This window comes from Macaca nemestrina, chromosome 15, assembly GCF_043159975.1.
Source record: "Macaca nemestrina isolate mMacNem1 chromosome 15, mMacNem.hap1, whole genome shotgun sequence".
Taxonomy (NCBI): domain Eukaryota; kingdom Metazoa; phylum Chordata; class Mammalia; order Primates; family Cercopithecidae; genus Macaca; species Macaca nemestrina.
Window position 1 is genome coordinate 17,052,658 of NC_092139.1, and position 22,197 is coordinate 17,074,854.

The window sequence follows — 22,197 nt, forward strand, 5'->3', positions numbered from 1 at the left end:
CTGTCTCTCTTTTAACCGGAGAGTAAAATCCTTGCCAGAACACTCCCACCCTAGCAGACTTTGCTTTCTGTTTCATTGGTCCGGGGTTGGGTTTTGCTCTTACCTCTAAATCAAACACTGGGAAAGGGCCTGGCTCCTTCCGATCCTTTGGATCTCAGCTCAAATGTCACCTCCCTAGAATGCTGGAAGGACAACCCATTTTATGTTGATAACACTTAGCACTCTCTGGAATTAGCCTGGTTTGCCTATTTGTCCTTTGTCCTCTCTCCCCTCACTAAAAAGTAAGCTCTGTGCTTGTAGGGACGTCGTCTGTCTTGTTCATCCCTGTATCCGCAGTACTAAGAACCAGGGTGGCAATCTGGATACTAAGTAAATATTTTTTGAATGAAGGAAGCAAGAAGAGAAAGAGGCTTGGAGAGCTACAGGCAGATCTGGCTTGCGTGTTTGCTGGAAGGTGACTGCTCAGGGCAAGGATGTCAAAAACCGTTAGTCATTTGCAAAAAGCTAAGCGGGTGGCTGGGAGGATTGGTTTCACACACAGTCACTTGCTCCCCGGTGCCAGAGCTGGGGTTTTGTGCTAGCATTGCTTGCAGAGGAGGGATCGTCCCCTTTATGCCACAGCAGGGATCTCACAGCCTTGCAGAAGGGCTGGTGGAACCCCCCACTTCTGATGACTCTTGGGCCAAGCTAGTCTTCCAGGTCAGTGGTGTGACATTCTAATGAGGGCTCTTGAGTTGAGTATTTCTGCATTTGCCCTTGAAAAGACAGCTCCCTTCCCTAAATTGTCCCTTCCTGAAAGAACAGCTGTCACAGCCCAGGAGACCAGCCTCTTTAATCTCCGCTCCCCAGCCTACCCTCCTGAAAGCTCACATTTACCGAGCACTTCCTACAGGCTAGTGGTGGTTTAGGTGCTCCATCCTTTGAATGTGTAACTACTCAGCGATGCGGGGTAGTTACAGCCCCGTTTTGTAAAGGAGGAAAGAGACACAACGAAGTCTCTCTTTGCTCTGCCATGCTGGTAGAACAGGACATCACAGGCCGGCTAACCAGGGGCTCTGTGCAGCTCACGGACATGTTTTGTTTGAACCTTTTAGAAAGTTGTCCGATTTTTAACAACTACGAGATTTCGCATTTTAAACATCTGGATTTTCAGCTCCTCCTGAAAAATGGGGAGATGGGGTCCCCACCATTCCCTATAGCCTGAGATTGTGAACCAGTTCATTTGACTTTTTTCATGGCACTTTCCCTTCTGTTTTTCTCATTGTGGAGCAATATTTCTCTGTTCTATCTCTACCGAAAGTGGCCAGATGAGAGCTGAAGAGGAAGGGGAGTGTGCGGTTTTCTTATGGGTCCACTTCACCCGATTACGTTACCTGCCCGGCCCGTGTAGGCATTTGGGTTCGTCTCCCATTGTGATACTTTGTACCAAATGGCTACACTTCCAGGGACATTGTTTTAAGTGTCCCTAGACACTAACAATGTGCCTTGCAAGTGTGTAGTAATAATAATGTCTGATATCTACTGATTACTTTTGCCCAGCATTTCATCATCACAGCAAGCCTTTGAAACAGGGCCTAATATCATCTTCACTTTATAAGTAAGGAAACTGAGGCACTGTGTGTGATGCCGTCACTAGAACAGGAGGTCTTGAAGCTTGTTCATCTTTGTACCATTTGTGCTAGGCTTACTGGCTGTTTGAATGAATGATTAAAGGAATGAATGAATGATGTTCTCCTCCAAATGTTCATTGGCCCAGGAGGTTGAAAGTCTTAACCTCATAGTCATTTGTGACATTTCTGTTGGGGGAATAGTCTCTGATCAGTGTCACTGAGGATTCTTGGGTTGTGTTTCTGCTGTGTAACAAACCACTCCAAACTCAGTGACTTAAGGTAGCAACATTTTATTTTGGACGATTCTGTGGGTTGACCAGGTGGTTCTTCAGCTATGATATCAGCTGGCAGGTCTAAAACAACCTCATTCAAATGGCTAGCAGCTCTTGCTGGTCACCAGATGGGAGCTCAGTTATTCTCCATGTGGGCTCTGCCCTGTGGCTGCTTGGGCTTCCTCACAGTATGGCAGGCTCAGGGTAGCCTGATTTCTAAGAGTACAAAAATGAAAGCTGCGAGGCCCTCTTAAGGCGTATCCACAAAACTGGCACAGCATCACTTCTGCCACCTTCTCTTGGTCAAAACAGGTCACAAAGCCAGCCCGGTTTCATGGGGTGGGGCCCACACAAGGGTTTGAATACCAGGCAGTGTGGCTTTTTGGAGTCCACCAAAGTACTCATTCATCACAGACTGCAGGTAGCAGAGCCCAGCACTTGCTATCTCAAGCTGAGACAGGATTTACTGGGGGGCTCAGGAAAGGACAGGGCAGGAACTAAGGAAATTCTGGGGACCCTGGTGCACGAGTTACTAGCAGCCGCCCGAAGGAGGGTTTCCATCCCTAGCGACAAATGCACCCCTACTTTTTCTTTCTGCCCTTGACACTTTATTTGACAGTTGGGGACATGGTGAGAAAGTCTGACTGACTGACCTTGGTCACATGATCATCCCTTGGCAGAGAGGATGGGGGCATCTTGGCAGAGGGGAGGTAGGCCTCAAAAGGAAGCTGGGGTGCTGTCAAAAGAAGGGGACCAGATGGACAAAAATAGTTAGAAATCTCTGCACTGCCCCTGCATAGGTGACTTCATCCCTGGCAGAGCAATGAACATTTCAAAACGAATGAATGGACTTTGAAAGTCCGGTATAAGTGGAATGCGCAAATCTGTGTGGCAGCTTCTCCAGCTCCAGGGCCCCATAGCTCAGGTGCTGTTGGGGGTCTGGAAGCTGTTCTCCACTTTATGAGGCAAAGTCAACTCCTAGACCCCCTGCCATGCCTCGATATCCCCCTCCAGAAGATGGCAGTTTGCTTCTGGCTCCTGAGAGGAGAGCATGCGCAGTAATGAGGGACCTGGGCTCAAGGCCTGCACTCCCTCCTCCCAGACCCCGCCTCGCCAGTGAGACTGCCTTCCACCCCCACACCTGGTGACACCCAGTGAGTCCCCCCCGGCAGGGGAGGCTGCTAGTCGGCAAAACTGATCCAGACTCATCCCAGCTCGCAGAGCCTCTGACCCGGGCTTTCCTCCCACTTGCCAGTCTATTTCCGGCCGCTAATTAGATTGCACAGCACGCCACGTTGGGAAGCCGACCTGTCGTTCCAAAGGCACTCCACTCGCATCTCCAAATGTAGCGGGTGATTTGGTAAAAGTTGCTTCTGACTCCTTCTCCCGGCTTCTGAAATAATTGTAAGCATCGGGCCGTTTCCAAGGTGAGCTAATGAGCAGCTCATCTGCTAATAGCAGGGGCAAGCTGGCTGAGGATGGCACGCTCGCCTGTGGATTGGGTGAAAAGGAAAGTAGTAATTGGATTATTAATACCGAGCCGTCAAAATACCTTTTATTCCTTTTATGTTCTTCTCGAAGGAAACGACAATCTCTAGAAACATAAATACATGTTCTGTGGGGGTAAGCAGGGCTAGGCTAAGAAAATGTGGGGCTGAAAAGGGAGAGGGGGTTAAAAAGGTAGAATTGTCAGTCCTCACTGTGGCAGTCTACACTGAGAACCAGCCCACAATTAGGCGTGAATAATGACTCTCTTCAAGTCCGACTTTATTGCTTTTGGCCAAAGGCCTTTTGCAGAAATAACTTTGTAACTCCCTGCCAGGGAAGCTTTTGTCCACAGCTGAGACAAAGGAACAAAGAACAGAGGTGGGAATTTCTGTATCTGATTTCTACTTCCTCTAAACAGCCAGAAAGGACAGCGGGTGTGGCCTACCCAGAAGGCATGGGCTGGGGCAAAGGGGTGTCCAGCCTCCTGTGGGCCACACTGCTGTGCTGGGCTGTACCTTGTTGGTTTCATTCTGCACATTTCCACCCCAGGGCCTTTGCACTTACTTCCTCCGTTGCGTAGAAAGCATTTTGCCCACAACTGGCTTCTTGCCCACCTCTGCTCTCAGCTCAGATGCCACTTCTTATGCCACCTCCTCATCCCAGAGAGGCCTTTCCCAATTTACTGTCCATCCTATCACCTGACAACTTCCTCCAAAGCTTTTAAGACAATCTGAAATTCATCTTCATTCATTCATGTTCTCTTCCACCAAGGTGTCACAGCTCTGTGAGGACAGAGGCCTGGCCTGCCTTGTGGCCACTGCTGTTTCTTAGCATGTGGCACATAGTAGGTGCTCAGGAAAGATTGGATAGCTTGGAAGAGTTGCACATAGCTCCCAGGCCAAGCTCCAGCAGGGCTTTATGGAGCCCACTCAGTGTTTAAAATAGAAAGTTTTTACTTTGGAAATGGCATTTCCCATGTAGACCAAGCTCCACCCCGTCTCTTATCCTAAATCTAGGCCACTTCACTCACTCAGGTCTCCTGCCCGACCCTTGTAGGCATTTGCATTTTTGTCCCTGCTTTAGACAAAGGCCACTGTAGACATATCTCTCTCCAAAGGTCACCAGACAACATCCAGACTTCTTGCAATGCCAAGTCTTGTGCCAGACCGCTGGCCTCCACCAACCAGGTCCCACTGACCGGATCGAGGTATAGTCTTCATCTTAGCAGTCCACACGCAGGGCGTAAATAGTGTTGATCTCATCATGTGCAGGTCATGGCGGGAGGAAGGTCTGGCAGGAGACCTGAGTGAGTGAAGTGGCCTAGATTTAGGATAAGAGACGGGGTGGGGCCTGGGCTCCATTGGAAATGCCATTTCCAAAGTAAAAACTTTGAACTTTTCCTTTTTCCCTTTTCCTTTCCTGGTCTCCTCCTAGCCTCTGGGTCATCAAGGGGGGAATCGCATGAACTCCTCCTTCATGGTCTTCAAGGAGACCTACTCCCACTGTAAAGGGAAGCTCAGAGGCCTTGGCAAGCAGGAATGTAACCACAGTGTCATTGCCTTTGCTTGTACTGTTGCCATCTAAATATGGCAGGGGTTCTCACCTAGGGGCAGTGTTGCCCCCTAGGGGGACATTTGGCAGTGTCTGGAGATAATTTTGATTGTCCCAGCTGGGGTGGGTGCTACTTGCATCTCATGGACAGAGGTCAGGAACGCTCCTGAACACCCCGCGATGAACAGCACAGTCCCCCCATCGACGAATGACCCCGCCCACAGGCCAGTAGTGCCAAGCTTGAGAGACCCAGGTTTATGGCAATGGGTGCTGGTTCCACCAAGATAGACTTTTCTTTCTAAATAAATTTACTGAAATAAGAAAGGGAATGAATGAATTAATGAATGAATGAATTTAGGCCCAGATTTGGGTATTCTACTTATACCAGACTTTAAAAAATTCATTTATTTGTCCTGAGACCCTGGCATATGGGATGGAGCACAGAGGGTAACCATCAGCCCTGTCATCCCTTTCGGAGCAGACCAGGCTGTACCGTTTGCCTCAAATCAGGAGCCCCTGCCCTGGAAGCCTCCATCTTGCCAGAAACTTCCTGGGAGCCGCCTGTAAAAAAAAAAAACAACTCTAGCAGCAGTTGATTCTGGCCCAGGAGAAGCTGTGTTATCCCAGGCAGAGTTCTGGCAGGTTGGGAGATGTTTCCAGGTCTCCTGCCCAGCCAGGCATGATTAGCATCCTTCCAAGCCTGGCCCCGGAGCCCTGGCCCAGCACCCCCATTGGAAGCCTGCAGAACCTCATCATCACCGCGCCACCCCCACCCCCCGGCCCCCTCGTGCCACTGACAAGCCAATACCTGCCTGATGAGAGGGGCTCCCAGGGCCAGCAGCCTTCCCTCCTGGACTCCAGGGCAACCTCCATGTTGCCGGCGGCTTTGAGCACAGGGCTCAAGGACAGAGCCTGAGTTGGAAAATTTCTCGCCTCTGCAAAAGGGAAGAGCTAGGGGAGGTTGGGGCCTTTTCCCCAAATTAGATCTTATTCTTCTGTGGGGTTTTCTGGGTTTGTTAGGTGGCTTCCCTTCTACTTAAAAATAAGCTGGGGGTGGTTAAAAAATGGGAAGAAATGTTTCCAGCGCACACAGAACTGAGCAGATGTGTTCTCCAGAGTAAGGGGGAGAGGTTGTTGCTGCGACTCTGGCTCCCAGTACGAGCCCTTCATTTCACCCTTCTGCCCTGCTCAGAACCCCCTGGACCCGACATCGTGCCTTTAACCCCCTTGGGTCATGTGAGAAGGAACAGTGGGGTTGGGGCAATCTTCAGGTCACCCCAGGACTTTCCCAGGCTCAGGGATTCTTTGAAATGGGCTTGAGCACAAATGCCCAGCCTTGACAGCAGGGATGGACAGAGGCTGACTCAGATCAGGTTTCACTTCCTAAGAGGGAGGATGTACTACAGGGGAGGCCCATGTGGCCCCAGGTCTGGCCAGCCTCTGTGACCTAGCAGGACCGACTGTTTTCCAGGATGGCCACATGGTACCCTGCAGACTCATCCATGGTAAGACCTTGATGCTCCTCTGTTGAGAGGTGGGTCTGTGTCCCCTGCCCTTGAATCTGGCCAGACGTGTGTAGCCCTGGTGGAAGGAACACCATGGGACAGCAGAAAAGATGAAGATCACTGGGACCCTCGCTGTTGTGTAAGAAATCAGACCCTACTGCAAGGCCGCCATGCTGTGAGGAAGCCCAAGCCACACTGAGGCCACATGGAGGTGCCCACTCCACAGCCCCTCCCAAGCCCCCAACCGACTGCCAGCAACAACTGCCAGACAAGCCAAGGCCTTGCTGAGCCTTCTCAGCGGTGGCCTCAGATGTTACAAAGCAGAGACCAGCCCTTTCTGCCATGTCCTGCACAAGTTCCTGATCAGGAGCCTCTGAGAATAAAAGCAGGATTTTAATTCACTAAGTTTTGTGGTAAATTGTTACACAGTATTCTTAGTAACTGGAGCATTAATCCAATTCCAGTGTTCCCACCGTGTTCATTCACTGAACAATACCCAGAGACTGTGTTCATTCACTGAACAATACCCAGAGACTGTCCACCTCTCCCCTTACCTGCTCCCACCTGGTCATCTCAGTGGCCTCCCTGTGCCTGGCCTCATGCCCTGAAGTCTGTGCCCCTCACATAGTCAGAAGGATCCTGTTAAAACCTACATCAGGGCTGGGCATGTTGGCTTACACTTGTAATCCCAGCTCTTTGGGAGGCCGAGGTGGGAGGATTGTTTGAGTCCAGGAGTTCAACACCAGTGTGGGCAACATAGTGAGCCCTCATCTCTACCAAAAATTTAAAAAGTAGTCGGGCATGGTTGCCCTCACCTGCAGTCCCAGCTGCTTGGGAGGCTGAGGTAGAAGGGTTGCCTGAACCTGGGAAATGGAGGTTGCAGTGAGCTATGTTCTTGCCACTGCACTCCAGCCTGGGCGACAGAGCAGGACTCCGTCTCAAAAAAAAAAAAAAAAAAAAAAAAAAAAACTACACCAGATCACATCACCCACAGGCTAGAACCCCCAGCCCCCCTCACTCAGCTCCGTGCCGCCATGCTTGCCCCCTTTCCGGTCCCCGCTCAGGCGTCTTCCTACTTCAGGACAGTTGCACTTTCTGTTCCCTGTGTCTAGGATGCTCTTCCCCTAAATATCCATAAGGCATGTTCCTTCCCCTCCTGCAGGGATCCACCCAATTGTCGTCTCTCAGAGAGGCCTTTGCTGCCCACCCTATTTAAAGTTACACCCCCTCACCCCCTAGCACTCCAGCCTCCCTCCTTAGGACTTGATCTCCTTGGTACACATTGCCTCATACGCTGTGTAATTTATTTTGGTGTCTGATCCATGAAGAATTGTTTCTCCTGATTCCCAGCACTGAGAATAGGGCTGGGAGCATAGTAGGTGCTCAGGAAATCTTGGTTGACTACCTGGAAGAATTAGCACGTCGGCTGTGCCAGGAGCTGGGATCATGGCGTCGCACAACCAAGAGACAGCCCCTGCCCATGCAAGCTTCTGGTGAAGGGATGATCCTCTATAAAGTAAAACTCCGGTCAGGTGCAGTGGCTCACGTCTGTAATCCCAGCACTTTGGGAGGCCAAGGTGGGCAGATCGCTTAAGGTCAGGAGTTCGAGACCAGCCCGGCCAACATGGTGATACCCCATGTCTACTAAAAAAAAATATACAAAAATTAGGCAGGCATGGCCGGGTGCTCATACCTGTAATCCCAGCACTTTGGGAGGCCAAGGCAGGCGGATCACGAGGTCAGGAGATCGAGACCATTCTGGCTAACATGGTGAAACCCCGTCTTTACTAAAAATGCAAAATTAGCCAGGCATGGTGGCACCTGCCTGTAGTTCTAGCTACCCAGGAGGCTGAGGCAGGAGAATCACTTGAACCCAGGAGGTAGAGGTTGCAGTGAGTCGAGATCATACTCTACTGCACTCCAGCCTGGGCGACAGAGTGAAACTCTGTCTCAGAAAAAAAAAAAAAAAAGAGACAGATGTGGTGGTGGGTGCTTGTAATCCCAGCTACTCAGGAGGCTGAGGTGGGAGAATCACTTGAACCTGGGAGGTGGAGGTTGCAGTGAGCCAAGGTCACGCCACTGTACTCTAGCCTGGATGTCAGAACGAGACTCCATTAAAAAAAAAAAAAAAAATTCTCAGGCCAGAGAGTAAATATGTTATGATAAGTTATGATAAGTGCTCTGAAGAGAGCAGCACTGGGACTGGGGTGGGAATGACAGAGCAGGGCCTGCTTCAGGGACGGAGGGCCAGGGAGGGCCCAAGTCACAGCCAGAGTGGCCAAGTCAGGTCCAGAGTTTGTGATTCCCACACCCAGGTTCCTTCCACTTTTCCACACCGCCTTCTGTTATCAGTTGTCAAAGAAGGATGGGCGAGTTGGCCCTCAATAAGGCGGAGAGTTGGGCACAGGCCGAGGAGGCCTAGCGTGGGCTGGCAGGCCGTGCCTTGAGGCCTCTGTTCACACAGGCACAAGGTGGCCAGGAAGCCACTTGAGTCAGCCGTCTGCCTCCAGCCTGCTTCCCCGTTTGGGTTCATTTGGTTGCAAGTGACAGAAAGAGCAACTAGGAATGACCTAATTGAAAAAAGGGAATTTCACTCCTGATCCTGAGTCAAAGTATAGGGAAACTGACCTACAAAGAAAACAGAAACTACTTAAAGAGGAATTTATTGGGCCTGAAACAAAGAACCCAACCCAATCTTCCTCTTTCAGGCTTGGCTGGATCCAGGTGTCCAGTGCTGTTAAGTCCCAAGTATGTTGCATTTCACAGCACTGCTCTGTTCTGTGTGTTGGCCTCATTCCCGACCCCACTTAAGACAAGGTGGTGTCGCTGTCGTCCCTGATCCTCACATTGGAACCACATGGAGTGAGTTAGCCAGTTGTAAAGACTGGATGCCTCTTCCTGACCAGTCAGGCCAAAGCACCTGGATTACTCTGGCCCGTCACTGAGGCAGGGGGTGGGGAGGCTCTGATTGGCCCAGGTCTAGGATCCCACGATCTAGCCTTGTAGCTCCGGAACTGGAGCCTAATTTGAACTTTGTGGACCAAGGGTGGGGAGAAAAGGATCCCCCAAGATTTTTTTTTTTTTTTTGAGATGGAGTGTTGCTCTGTCGCCCAGGCTGGAGTGCAGTGGCATGATCTTGGCTCAGTTCTCCTGCCTCAGCCTCCCAAGTAACTGAGATTACAGGCACACGTCACCACACCTGGCTAATTTTGGGTTTTTTTGTTTTTTGTTTTTTGTTTTTGTTTTGTTTTTGTTTTTTGAGATGGAGTCTCGCTCTGTTGCCCAGGCTGGAGTGCAAGTAGCACAGTCTTAGGTCACTGCAAGCTCTGCCTCCCAGGTTCACGCCATTCTCCTGCCTCAGCCTCCCAAGTAGCTAGGACTACAGGCATGTGCCACCACGCCCGGCTAATTTTGTATTTTTGGTAGAGATGGAGTTTCACCGCATTAGCCAGGATGGTCCCGATCTCCTGATCTTGTGACCCACCCGCTTCAGCCTCCCAAAGTGGTGGGATTACAGGTGTGAGCCACCGAGCCCGGTCTAATTTTTGTATTTTTAGTAGAGATGGGGTTTCACCATGTTGGCTAAGCTGATCTCGAACTCTGAATCGCAAGTGATCCACCCGCCTTGGCCTCCCAAAGTGCTGGGATTACAGGCGTGAGCCACCAACCCAGCCTCAGATCCCCAAGAAAATTGGGAGCTGTTATAGAAAGGAGGTGAGATAATCCTGGGTGTCCCAAACCTAGCAGAGAACACAAGCCAGCATTTATTGGGCACTTGCTGCATACAGATCTGTTGCAAGGCTCCGTGCATGTTAAACCATCCACTCTGTAGGCAAGTGCTGTAAGCGTCGCCACTTCCCAGATGAAGTCACTGAGAACACAAGAGGTTCAGACCCTTGCCCAATGTCTAGGTAAGTGGTGGAGCCGAGATCCAAACCCGGGCAGGCTAGCTCCAGATCATACCCCTCTTCCTACTCAGCGTGTTTCCTGCTGCATTTTCCCCCAAGTAAGTATCAGGCTATTTTCTTGCCTCTGTCCACTTTGTCAGCTCCGTGAGAATCAAGAGTTTTGTCTGTTCTTTTTTTTTTTTTTTTAACGGATCATGAAATAGCATAAGGCAAGTAGCAGATGCTCAGGTATTTGAGGGTGTGAATTATATGGCCTGTCAAACATCTACCCACTTGACATACAAAACATTTTGGTGCTCAGCTTCCTAAGACTTGAATGTATTGTTTCTAAATTTCCTTTGTGCTCTGACTTTAATCCATGGCCACTCTGTTCACACAGCTTGCCTGTGGTTTGCCATTGTTTCCAGTCCTCTTTTCTGATCATTCTCACATGTAGCTGGAGTCTTTCAACTCCAGCTTTTCCTGTGTTGATTTAGAATATCACTTCCAGGAGGGCAGGGAATTCTCTTTTCACTGCTTTATCCACAGTGCCAAGAACTGTGCCTGGCACACACGAGCCTTCAGGCATTTCTTGTTACATCAATAGTTAGGCAGGTAACTGGGTTCCTAAGCCCTGCATTTTTGGTCTACAATCTTTATGCCCCTAATTTCCTTTCCAGATCCTGAGCCTTTGTCTTGAAACCTGATCTTTCCGTCCCGCCTCTGAATGACCTTTCTACTGTCCCCTGCCCTGTTCTTGAAAGCCGGCTTGGTTCTCTGCCTCCATTTGGAATTCCAAGAACAGGCAAGGAGAGCCACCAGATGGCCTGGACCTAGGTAGACAGGGAGACAGGGAGAAGCTGTGGCCCGCAGGTTACAGGAGCTTCTGTGCTTTCTTTGACAGCCCCAAAGAGGAGAAGGCTGGAGAAAGCCTGGGGCCAGGAAGAAGGGGAGACACAGGGGAGTGTACGGTTTAACAGATGTGCGTGTGTCATCCCCTGTCTAGACAGCTTCTGGGTTTGTGAGATTTGGGACCACACTTCCCCACCCCTCCAGGGGCCTCTCTCTGTTTCCTCTGCCTGCTCTTTGCCCAAACTGCTTCTCCTGCCTGAAGCATCCTGTCTTCTACCCTCCTCTTCACGGGCTATCCAAATCCTGTGGATTCTTCAGAACTTTGCTCCTATTAGGCTGCTCAGAGTTTATGCTAAGTACTCCTCCAGGAAGCCCTCCCTGACTGCTCCAGGTCAGCAGTTTCCCCTTTCCTCTTCCTGTTTATGCAACACACTTAACCTCAGTCCCTTGTGTCATTTGTTGCTTTCTAAGTCAGCATAAGTGTCAAAAGAGTAGGCTCTGGGGTCAGAATGTCTGTGTACAAATAGTAATACTGGCTTGCTTGCTTTATCTGTCACTTGGAGGTGGCACATCTAAGTGAACCTCCCAGGGGACAGGGAAGAGTGGATTATTGTAATTGGGCAGGATTCTCCTTTCACTGAACACTGTGCCTCACATATAGCAGGCCTTTCATAAATATTTGTAAAGTAAATGAAGGAAGAAAGAAATGATCAGGCTCTCTGGACCACCTGAGGAGGCCCCCATTTCTGTTGTGGGGCTCTGGCCCCAGCCCATGGGACGTATCTGCGCACCCACAATTTCCTTTCTTCCCACCTCTCGTAAGTGTTTCCCGTCTGACCAATGCCACCTTCTGCCTCTAGCCTGTTCTTCCTCTCCCACCACCTCAGCTACCTAATTATTACCAAACTCTTCTCTCTCCTTCTCTTATTGGATTTGGGGGTGGAGAGAAGATGGGAAGGGAGGACCAAAGGGACAGTATTCAGCACCCATGCTGCGTGGCACTGGGCAGGTTCTGGGGCTTGTCTGTGCCTTATCTTCCTTGTCTGTAAATGGAGCATCCCAACTCACAAAGTTGTTGTAAGGGTGACATGAGTTCACACACTAAAAGTGCTTAGACTTGTGCAGGGCCTGTCATGTTAGCTATCCTTCATCGTTGTTGTTCTAGGGTGTTTCCTGTGTTGGTCTTATATACAGTAAGAACACCTGTGGCCTCAAAGCACTAATAGGGGTTGTTAGCAGGAGGCGGGAGATAATTCTTTGTTAAGCCGGTAAATATTTTGAATGCCTGCTATGCCCCGAGCACTGTTTTAACTGTTGAGGATATAGATCTGAACACAATGACAAAAACCTGCACCTTCATGGGGCTGATACTCTGCTGGAGGACACCCACAAAGAAATAAAGGAGCTAGTTGTGAGAGGGGATAAGTGCTACTGGGGAGGGCATAGATTTCGGTTTTAACCTGCCAAGGTGAAATTTGAGCAAAGACCTGAAGAGGGGGAAGAAGGGATGATGAAGATAACGTGATGAAGGCTCCAGGCAGAGAAAGCAGCAAGTTCAAGGGCCCTGGGGTGGCGTGTGCTAGCATGTGCAAGGAACAGTACAGAGACCGTGTGACTGGAGCCAGGTGTGCAAGGGAGAGAGGGGAAGGCAATAAGGTCGGAGAGGTGATGGAGCAGGTTGGGTGGGTTCTTGTAGCCTCTTTGGAGGTTTTTTGGGTTTTACTCAAAAAAAAATGGGAGTTCTTTTTTTTTGTTCTCGCTCTGTCGCCCAGGCTGGAGTGCAGTGGCCGGATCTCAGCTCACTGCAAGCTCCGCCTCCCGGGTCTACGCCATTCTCCTGCCTCAGCCTCCCGAGTAGCTGGGACTACAGGCGCCCGCCACCTCGCCCGGCTAGTTTTTTGTATTTTTTAGTAGAGACGGGGTTTCACTGTGTTAGCCAGGATGGTCTCGATCTCCTGACCTCGTGATCCGCCCGTCTCAGCCTCCCAAAGTGCTGGGATGACAGGCTTGAGCCACCGCGCCCGGCCAAAAATGGGAGTTATTGAAGGCTGTTCAGTGGAGGAAGGCAGGCCCTTGCTTTTGTTTTAACAGGATCTGTCTGGCTGCTTGATGGAAGCGACGAGGTAGAAGCAGGGAAACCAGTTAGGAGGCTGTTGGAATCCAGGCAGGATTCTCCTATCACTGAACACTGTGCCTCATGGGAGGCCCTTTATACATGCTTGTAAAGTGAAAGAAGGAAGAGAGAAATTATCAGGCCCTCTGGACCACCTGGGGAGGCTGCTAGGTCTGTTATGGGGCTCTGGCCCCAGCGCATGGGACATATCTGCACACCCACAGTTTGCTTTATTCCTGCCTCTCGTGGACGTTTCCCGTCTGACCAGTGCCTCCTCCTGCCTCTGGCCCCTTCTTCCTCTCCCACCACCTCAGCTGCTTGATCATTCCCAAACTTCTCTCTCCCCCTCTTGTTGGATTTGGGGATCCTCAGAGGAAAACAGCCTATCTGGGTCTCTAAACCGGTCTGAATGAGGTCCCGGGTGTTTGTTCACTGCTGTGGTGTGTGGCATTGGGAAGGCGGGGGCATCAGTCACTCTGAGACCAGTTTCTTTCTGCAGATCGGCAGAGAAGTTGAGAAGTAAAAATGATGTTTCGAAATGCTCAGGATGTTAGGTGTTTCCAGAGATGTCTCCTGGGCTGGGGAGCCTTTGCCAAGGTCCCAGAGAAGATTCAGGATGGAGAGGAGGAGCCAGAGGGACCTGGAAAGGAGCTGGTGGGAAGGAGAGGTGTTGTCCACGGCAGGGAAGGAGTGGCAGGCGGCTGGTGCTGCATGGGTTCACTGGGTGCTCTCTCGGTTCAGCCACTTTGAATATTTTACCAAGAAGAAGGAAAAAAACAAGGCAGAATCCCTTGTGTCATCTTTAATTGATTTCTTCAGCATCCGGAGAGAGACTGGCACGAGGCCAGGAGAAGTCCGAGCCAGGGGAATTCATCAAAAATCGACCCACTGATGACTTGATCTGATGAAATAATTAGCTCCTGTTATTCTCTGGCTTCTGGTGCCAGAGCTTTGACTTCCATCCAGAGGATAGCGGGTGAGAGCTGCCCAGGAGTGGGGGGGTGCTCTGAAACCAACATGGGAGCCAGGAACAAAGTCCAGCTGACTGTGCCTCGGGCTCCATCTTGACCCAGCCCAGGGCTCCCAATGAGAGACAGGCTTATGTTATTCATGGCTGTCTCCAGGCCTTGGCCCTTCCCAGCCCCCCTGTACCCTGGCATCACAGGCCCGGGGCCAAAAAGGCCCTCGGAGGGAACCTGGCCACCTGGCAAATGAGGAGACAGCCTGGAAGACTCTTAGGAACTTGCTCAAAGATCTGCTTCCAGGGGGTCCTGGTTGAGCTGCCCAGATCGGGCCAGACTAGGTTTGAACCCGTGCTCTGCCACTTACATACCCATGTGATTGTGGGAAAGTGATTTTAACTCTGTGCCTCCGCTGCTTCAGCCATAAAATGGGTGGGATACTGACGGCTGGGTGTGCATATTAATTGGGTTGACACCTGCAAACAGCTCAGAGCAGAGACTGGAGTGTGCTGAAAGCTTTCACAAAGCTTCTACGAGGATTGGTTTCTGGGTTCAGAGAGTTACTATTTGTAGGGTATCCCATCGGAATCCTCCCGATATTAGCACTGCACTTCTGTGTCTCTGAAGGAACGTGAATGTGCACGCTGGCTGGTGCACCCATAGTTTCAAGTGCAAAGCATCCCATAGTGTTTCCCGACGGAGGGACATGGGCCACTGATAATGTATTAGGCTGTTTTCACGCTGCTGATAAAGACATACCCGAGACTGGGTAATTCATAAAGAAAAAGAGATTTAATGGACCCATAGTTCCACGTGGCTCACAATCATGGTGGAAGGCGAAAGGCACGTCTTACATGATGGCAGACGAGGAGATGAGAATCAAGCGAAAGGGGAAACCCTTTGTAAAACCATCAGGTCTCATGAGACTTATTCACTACCAGGAGAACAGTATGGGGGACACCACCCCCATGATTCAGTGATCTCCCACCAGGTCCCTCCCACAACATGTGGGAATCGCGGGAGCTACAATTCAAGATGAGATTTGGGTGGGGACACAGCCAAACCCTATCGGATAAACAACATAGTTGGAGGATTACTCTGATTTGGGGTGGTTCAGGGACTGATTCAACGGCTAGAGCTTGTCTCCTTTTCAGCTGTCTCAGCCTCCAGTTACCTCCAGCAGAAAGTCTCAGATGGTGCTGATGTGCTTTGACTCCTTTCAACACCTGCTAATCTCACTTTAAAAGAGAGAGTGAGCACGGGGGCACGCGAAGCCTGGGACGCTATTTGAATCAAGTTCCACTGGTTCAGCTTTCTTTGACTTTCATTTGTACAATTAGCTCTACAGGGAAGCGATGTCCACTTTCCATGTATCTTTGGATAGGAAGTTTTCTTTTCCCAAAACATGTGTTTGTATTTTTATTTTGAAATGAGGCCATTTAAAGAAGCACATTAAGCAAATAATCACTGAAGGGCTCTGCAGATTCAGCAGAAATCAGGGCCGTGGTCTTTGAATGGAAAGAGTTGGGAAATCTGAGTTTCGTGATGAGAAGCCCACACTGAACGGTGAGGGAGGGCAGAATTCTCATCCCATCCCTGCCATCTTCTCTCTGGGTGGCCTTAGGACAGTCATGAAGCCTCAGTTTTCTCTGGAGCTAATAATAGTACTTGCAGGAGGGAGCCTTGGTGGAGGTTGAAGGAGATGCCACAGAGTGCCCAAAGCAGGACAACTGCAGTGGTAGGATCAATCTAATAATGGTTTACACTGTGGATTATGTATTCCAGTCAGTACCATGGCCAGGCTCTAGTCCCAGCACACTATATCAACACATTTAATCCTGCACACCCATTTCATAGAGGAGAAAACTGAGGCACAAAGGTGCTAAGTTACTAGCTCAGGGTCTTTCAGCAAGTAACTCCAAAGTCCATGTCCTTAACTCTCACACCACGTGGCACAAAGCAGGTGCCCAGCAAACAGTCGCCGAAGCGGCTCTGGCTGTCATGAGGTGTATGTTTCTGCAGATGAGAGATTGAGAAGGAAGCTGTTGTTCGCCCTCTGGTCCCGTGAAACTCACAGTTCTCATGTCAGACAACTGCACTGAGTGTGTCCCCAGCTCCCCTGAAATTGTGACTCTCTCTCAGAGCCATTGGGAAGGAGGCATTGAGCGGAGCCTGCTCCCTGCTTCCAGGGGAGGTGCTAGAAGGGAGACATGCTGTCCTGGCCAGCCTGACACAGGATACAGGTCCCTGAATGAAGTAAATTAGGATGCGCATCGGGGCAGCTGGGAGAGTTGATTGAAAGCACTATTTTCAGAGGCAGGTGGGCGAAGGGAGCAAAGAAATGATGCTGCACCCAGGAACTGGTAGCAAAAGGAGCCCTTACTTTCCCTAGACTTGATGGGGCAAGAGGAGGGAGAGGTGAACTCAGAACTGGGGAGACAGTAGAGCCGGGAGGTGTCCCCAGCAGGAGCTGCATCCACATGCAGAGACACAAAGACTACTGCCTGGGGAGCTACTGCGTGCGGGAGGGAGAATAAATACACTGACTTCCTACACCTCCCATGCTGCAGCCTCCCAGCCGGAAGCCAGAGAGCAGGGATGTGCCAACCGCACCATTGATAGAGCTCAGCCTCCCAGGGTCCCAAGCAGAGTTGAGGGAGAAATGGAGCAGGAGGGACCCTTGCTGGGATTTTTCAACCATAGCACTGCCCAGAGAACACAGTGGCCAGCTCCTCGTTGGTGTTCATAGAGGGTGGCTGGGGCAAGGCATCACTGATGGACACCTCTGAGCCATGTAGACCCAAGGTATGGCATGGGCCTGCCAAGTCCAGCGTCCCTCACTCTGCAGAACTCAAAGGACCTTAACAGAACCTCCATTCCTTTATTTACCTAAGTATTTGTTTGTGCCAAGGCCTGGAGACAGCCATGAATAACATAAGCCTGTCTCTGTCCTCAGGGAGCTGACCCCCTAGTGGGGAAGAATTGGACAATGAATAAGAAATTGCAGGCCGTAGTAGTGATTACAAGAGAAATAAAACCGGTTATAAAATGCAGAGTGCCTGGGTTGGGGGCCCCGCTTTAAATGGGGTGGTCAGGGCAGGCCTCTCTGAGGTGATGACGTTTGCTCTTTTGACAGAAAGAGCCAGGAGTACAAAGCAGGAGCTTTTGTTGTTGTTGTTGTTGTTGTTTTCGAGACAGAGTCTCACTCCGTCACCCAGGCTGGAGTGCAATGACATGATCTCGGCTCACTGCAACCTCCATCTCCCAGGTTCAAACGATTCTCCTGCCTCAGCCTCCTAAGTAGCTGGGATTACAGGCGTGTGCCACCATGCCCAGCTAATTTGTGTATTTTTAGTAGAGATGGGGTTTCACCACATTGGTCAGGCTGGTCTTGAACTCCTGACCTCAGGTGATCCACCCACCTCGGCCTCCTAAAGTGCTGGAATTACAGGCGTGAGCCACCGCGCCCAGCCGCAGGAGTTATTTTTTAAAAGAGCAGGTGCAAAGACCCTGGGGCAGAGAGCAGTTTGATTTGTCCATTCAGCAGAAAGAAGCCAGTGGGGCTAGAAAGGAGAGGTCGGGGAGAAGTGGGCAGGGGCCAGAGCTCACGGGCCCAGGCAGCCCTGTCGAGAAGTTTGCATTTTATCCTGTGAGCCATGAGCAGCCAGGGAAGGTGCAACAGGTGAGCACAGGACTGGCACTAAGGCGAGGTGAGTGCCTGGCACTTGTACAGCCTGGGAGTGAGCACCCCCTTCAGTCTCCACCTGCACGAGGCACGGTGCCCTCCCCTGCCCAGTGCTGGGATCTGATCTGTGTTTTAGGAAGATGCCTCCGGCTGCCCTGGGAAGAATGGAGGATGGGGGCAGGGAAGAGGGAGGCAGGAGACCCCTCAGGCCGCCTTGCAGTCCCCAGGAGAGGTGAAGCAGGCAGCACATCCCCCTGCCGAAACCGGAGCCCTTTCTGAGCCTCTGAGTCATGACTTTGAGCTGGTGGCCGGGGTTCCTCCACGGAGGGCAAGGACAAACAGACCCTTTCAAGGTCACAGCGATACAGCTGCCCCCATGGCGTTTGGCTTCCTCCCGGCGCATCTGCAGGCTGTGGCTGTCTCACTTGCACTCTCGTTTTAAATAAATGATACCAGAAGTCTATATCTGGATAGGACTTGAAGGCTCATTTCCTCAAGAAGTGAAAAAATGACCGCAGAGAGCAAAGAGCAGGGCGAGATTAGAGACCTGCTCGAGCCAGAGTCGCGTCCCCACCTCCCTGCACCCACCTTTGCTGGTGACCTAGTCTGACCTGGGGCTGGGGGGTGACTGAAGGCACAGTGGCCCGTGGCAGGTCGTTCCCCTCCACGTGTTAGCGCTCAATTTTCTCTATTGTCATTTCGTTTATTCTGCAACTTAGGCTGGGCATAGTGGCTCCCACCTATAACCCCAGCACTTTGAGAAGCCAAGACGGGGATCACCTGAGTTCAGGAGTTCAAGACCAGCCCGGCCAACATGGTGAAATTCCATCTCTACTAAAAATACAAAAAATTAGCCGGGCGTGGTGGCGGGCGCCTGTAACCTCAGCTTCTGCAGAGGCTGAGGAGGAGACTCGCTTGAACCCGGGAGGCAGAGGTCGCAGTGAGCCGAGATTGCGCCATTGCACTCCAGCCTGAGTGCAAAACTGGGGAAAAAACAAAACAAAAAACTAATAGGAATACCTTTTTACCCAATTACAAGATCCCTTAACAAGGGGCTTTCAGGCACATCCCCAGCAGACTGAAATCTTACAATGGCCCTGTCTACCCATTTTATTCATGGGGAAACCGAGGTTCCAAACGGACTTGCTCACGGAAAAAGTGAGCCAGTGAGTGGAAGATCTGGCACTCAAACATGCCAGTTGTCCAGCCCAAAACGTCCAGCTCCAGGCTCTCGTTTAAAGCCCTGATTGAATCCCCCACTGACGGGGAACTGCAACTTCATCTCCCTCACCTCCGTACCCCACGGTGTGGGCAGATACAAGAGGACGCAAATAGTCACTCCCTGAGACCTGCCCGCTGCTGCTCCTCTCCCTGGGGATGATTTGGTGGTGGAATTGGATGGATTATTCAGAGACAGCTATTATCTGACTCGGGTCTTGGGCTGCCACCAACACATCAGAGGCTCACTGGGTCCAGGGAAGAAATTGTTTCTGCAGAAGTGGCCACAGAAGGCTTTTCTGCCCGTTTGTTGACCAAGCAAATTGTAAAGACTTTGCTAACTTCAGCGGAGTTGAGTTTTCACTCTGCCATAGCCACCCCTGTTCAAAGAAACTCCCATTGTTCATGCCAGCCACCATACAAATCATTATGCAAGAATGAGCAGCCGGCAGCCTTGACGTAAATATTGACCTGATTCTTCCTCCTCCTCTAGATCTGCGAGTAAAGAGGGACGAGGGAAAAGAAACAAAGCCACAGACGACGCAACTTCAGACTCCTGCATACCAAAAGAAGCACCAGATCAGCCAAAACAGAAGATGGGTCCCCCGAGCCTCGTGCTGTGCTTGCTGTCCGCAACGGTGTTCTCCCTGCTGGGCGGAAGCTCGGCCTTCCTGTCGCACCACCGCCTGAAAGGCAGGTTTCAGAGGGACCGCAGGAACATCCGCCCCAACATCATCCTGGTGCTGACGGACGACCAGGACGTGGAGCTGGGTAAGCCTCAGGGCCCCAGGGTGGCACCTCGGCCTCTTGGCGCAGGGTCCCTGGGTTAGGCTGAGGCTCCTGAGGCGAGGCGGTGGTGTTGATTCGTAGTGGTCATTTTTGAGTTCGTTGAAACCAAGACATGGCACCCACACGTGTTTGGGGCCACAACTGGGTCCTCAAGGTTAGGGGTCTCTACCCTCCTCCAGTTGCAGAACCATTCCTGGATTTCTCCAAAGAGTTAAAGAGAACAGGCTGGGTGCGGTGGCTCACGCCCGTAATCCCAGCACTTTGGGAGGCCGAGGCGGGTAGATCACCGGAAGTCAGGAGTTTGAGACCAGCCTGGCCAACGTGGTGAAACCCCGTCTTTACTAAAACTACAGAAATGAGCCGGGCATGGTGGCACATGCCTGTAACCCCAGCTACTGAGGAGACTGAGGCACAAGAATCTCTAGAATCCGGGAGAAAGAGGTTGTGGTGAGTGGAGATCACTCCACGACACTCCAGCCTGGGTGACAGTGTGAGACTCTGTCTCAAAAAAAAAAAAAAAAAAAAAAGGATGAGACATGAGCCTGGAACCAGATTTTGGAGGCTCTTGTGGGTTGTGGCAAAGACTGCCAATCATTGATCCCATGAAAGGTGGTCCCTCGGCCTCCATCCATTCTGAAAGGATAACAGCACGTTGTTGGTGGCAACAAATGTAAAGGTTGACTAGGTTAGCCTTGACAACCTGAATTTGTCTTTTGGCTACCAGCAAAAGGTAATTTACATAAAACCAAGTTGTTCCTTGCAATGCTTTGTATTAATGATCACAAGTATAGATTTTTTCCTCCGGGAGCTTCTCAGTGCAAGAAGAATTCATAGCCAGGAAGCAGTCAGATCCCAGAGCTTTTATTGACCATATGACACATAGGATACCTATCTCCTGGCAGCATTTAGAATGAGGTAGATTTGATAACTATGGGGAGTCTGCAGACTGTGGCCAGAAAGGTGTGTTTTGTTTCTTGCAGAATTTTGCAGAGAGGTCTGGCAGGCAGCACCTGGACCTCAGAGCTTCTTGATCTGACGTTGTGTAGCCCCCACACTGTTTCGGTTGTAGTCATGCCTAGAATTTCCGATGCCCTGCACGTTCGTTCATTCATCCAGCAGATGTTTATTACGCATTTGTTCCATTCAGTGCACTGTGTCAGGAGCCAGAGAACTGGGGGAGGCTCATTCCAGGTGGGGAGAACAGGAAATTCAAAGATACTGAGATAGAAATGAGCTCGGTGGTTTGGAGCCAAAAACAAAAAGTGCCAGGGAGCCGGAGTGGAGGGAGTGGGGCCATGATGGAGAGAGATGAGGCTGAGGAGCCAACTTGGCCCGGGTCGCACCAGGCCTTGTGGCCATGGTGGAGGCTTTGAGTTTGATTCTTGGTAAAATAGACATGGATGAGGGGGCCTTAAGAAGAGGAAGGCAAGGCCGGGCGCGGTGGCTCAAGCCTGTAATCCCAGCACTTTGGGAGGCCGAGACGGGCGGATCACGAGGTCAAGAGATCGAGACCATCCTGGCTAACATGGTGAAACCCTGTCTCTACTAAAAAAAAAAAAATACAAAAAACTAGCCGGGTGAGGTGGCGGGCACCTGTAGTCCCAGCTACTCGGGAGGCTGAGGCAGGAGAATGGCGTAAACCCAGGAGGCGGAGCTTGCAGTGAGCTGAGATCCGGCCACTGCACTCCAGCCTGGGCGACAGAGAGAGACTCCGTCTCAAAAAAAAAGAAGAGGAAGGCCGTGACCTCAGTTAGGTTCCAACAGGATCCCCCCAGCTCTTTTGATGAAATTAAATTGCAGGGGTAAGGGCAGAAACAGGACACCCATTCAGAGGCCAATGTCGTGATAGGGCAGTGATGATGGAAGCTCAGACCTGGGCGCGGAGACCCGATCCCACCTGATGTATGTTTGGGAAATAAACAAATCAATGGGTTAGGTATGCGGGTTAAGGAAAAGAGACATTTCAAGGGCAACTCCTAGTTTGGGGCCCAAATCAACAGGTGAGTGACTGAATACCCACTCTTAGGAACAACACATTTTTGCAACATGATCCAGCTAAGTCTCATGTCTGAATCTCACTGAATTTTGCCTGTGACTTGTGAATAAAACCAGCAGTGTATCCAGATAAAAAGAAACCAACTGCATATGCAGATGTAAGGAAACCAACAGTGTATGCACATACAAGGAAAGGAGCCACGGATATGAAGTAGACACAGGAGCAAGGAGAACAAAGAAAGCCGCGGCTGACTTAAAATACAGAGATTT

The 22,197-nt window shown here is 50.8% G+C and overlaps 1 protein-coding gene across 7 annotated transcripts in view; it reads left to right on the forward strand.

Annotated features, from left to right (window-relative positions):
• LOC105496497 (sulfatase 2) overlaps window positions 1-22,197 on the forward strand; it is a 131,465-nt gene that overhangs the window by 9,313 nt on the left and 99,955 nt on the right. For all 7 annotated transcript variants that reach the window (XM_011767004.3, XM_011767003.3, XM_071079169.1 and 4 more), the window contains exon 2: window positions 19,637-19,914. In XM_011767004.3, coding sequence (XP_011765306.2) covers window positions 19,637-19,914 — 278 coding nt within the window. The remainder of the gene's footprint in view (window positions 1-19,636; window positions 19,915-22,197) is intronic.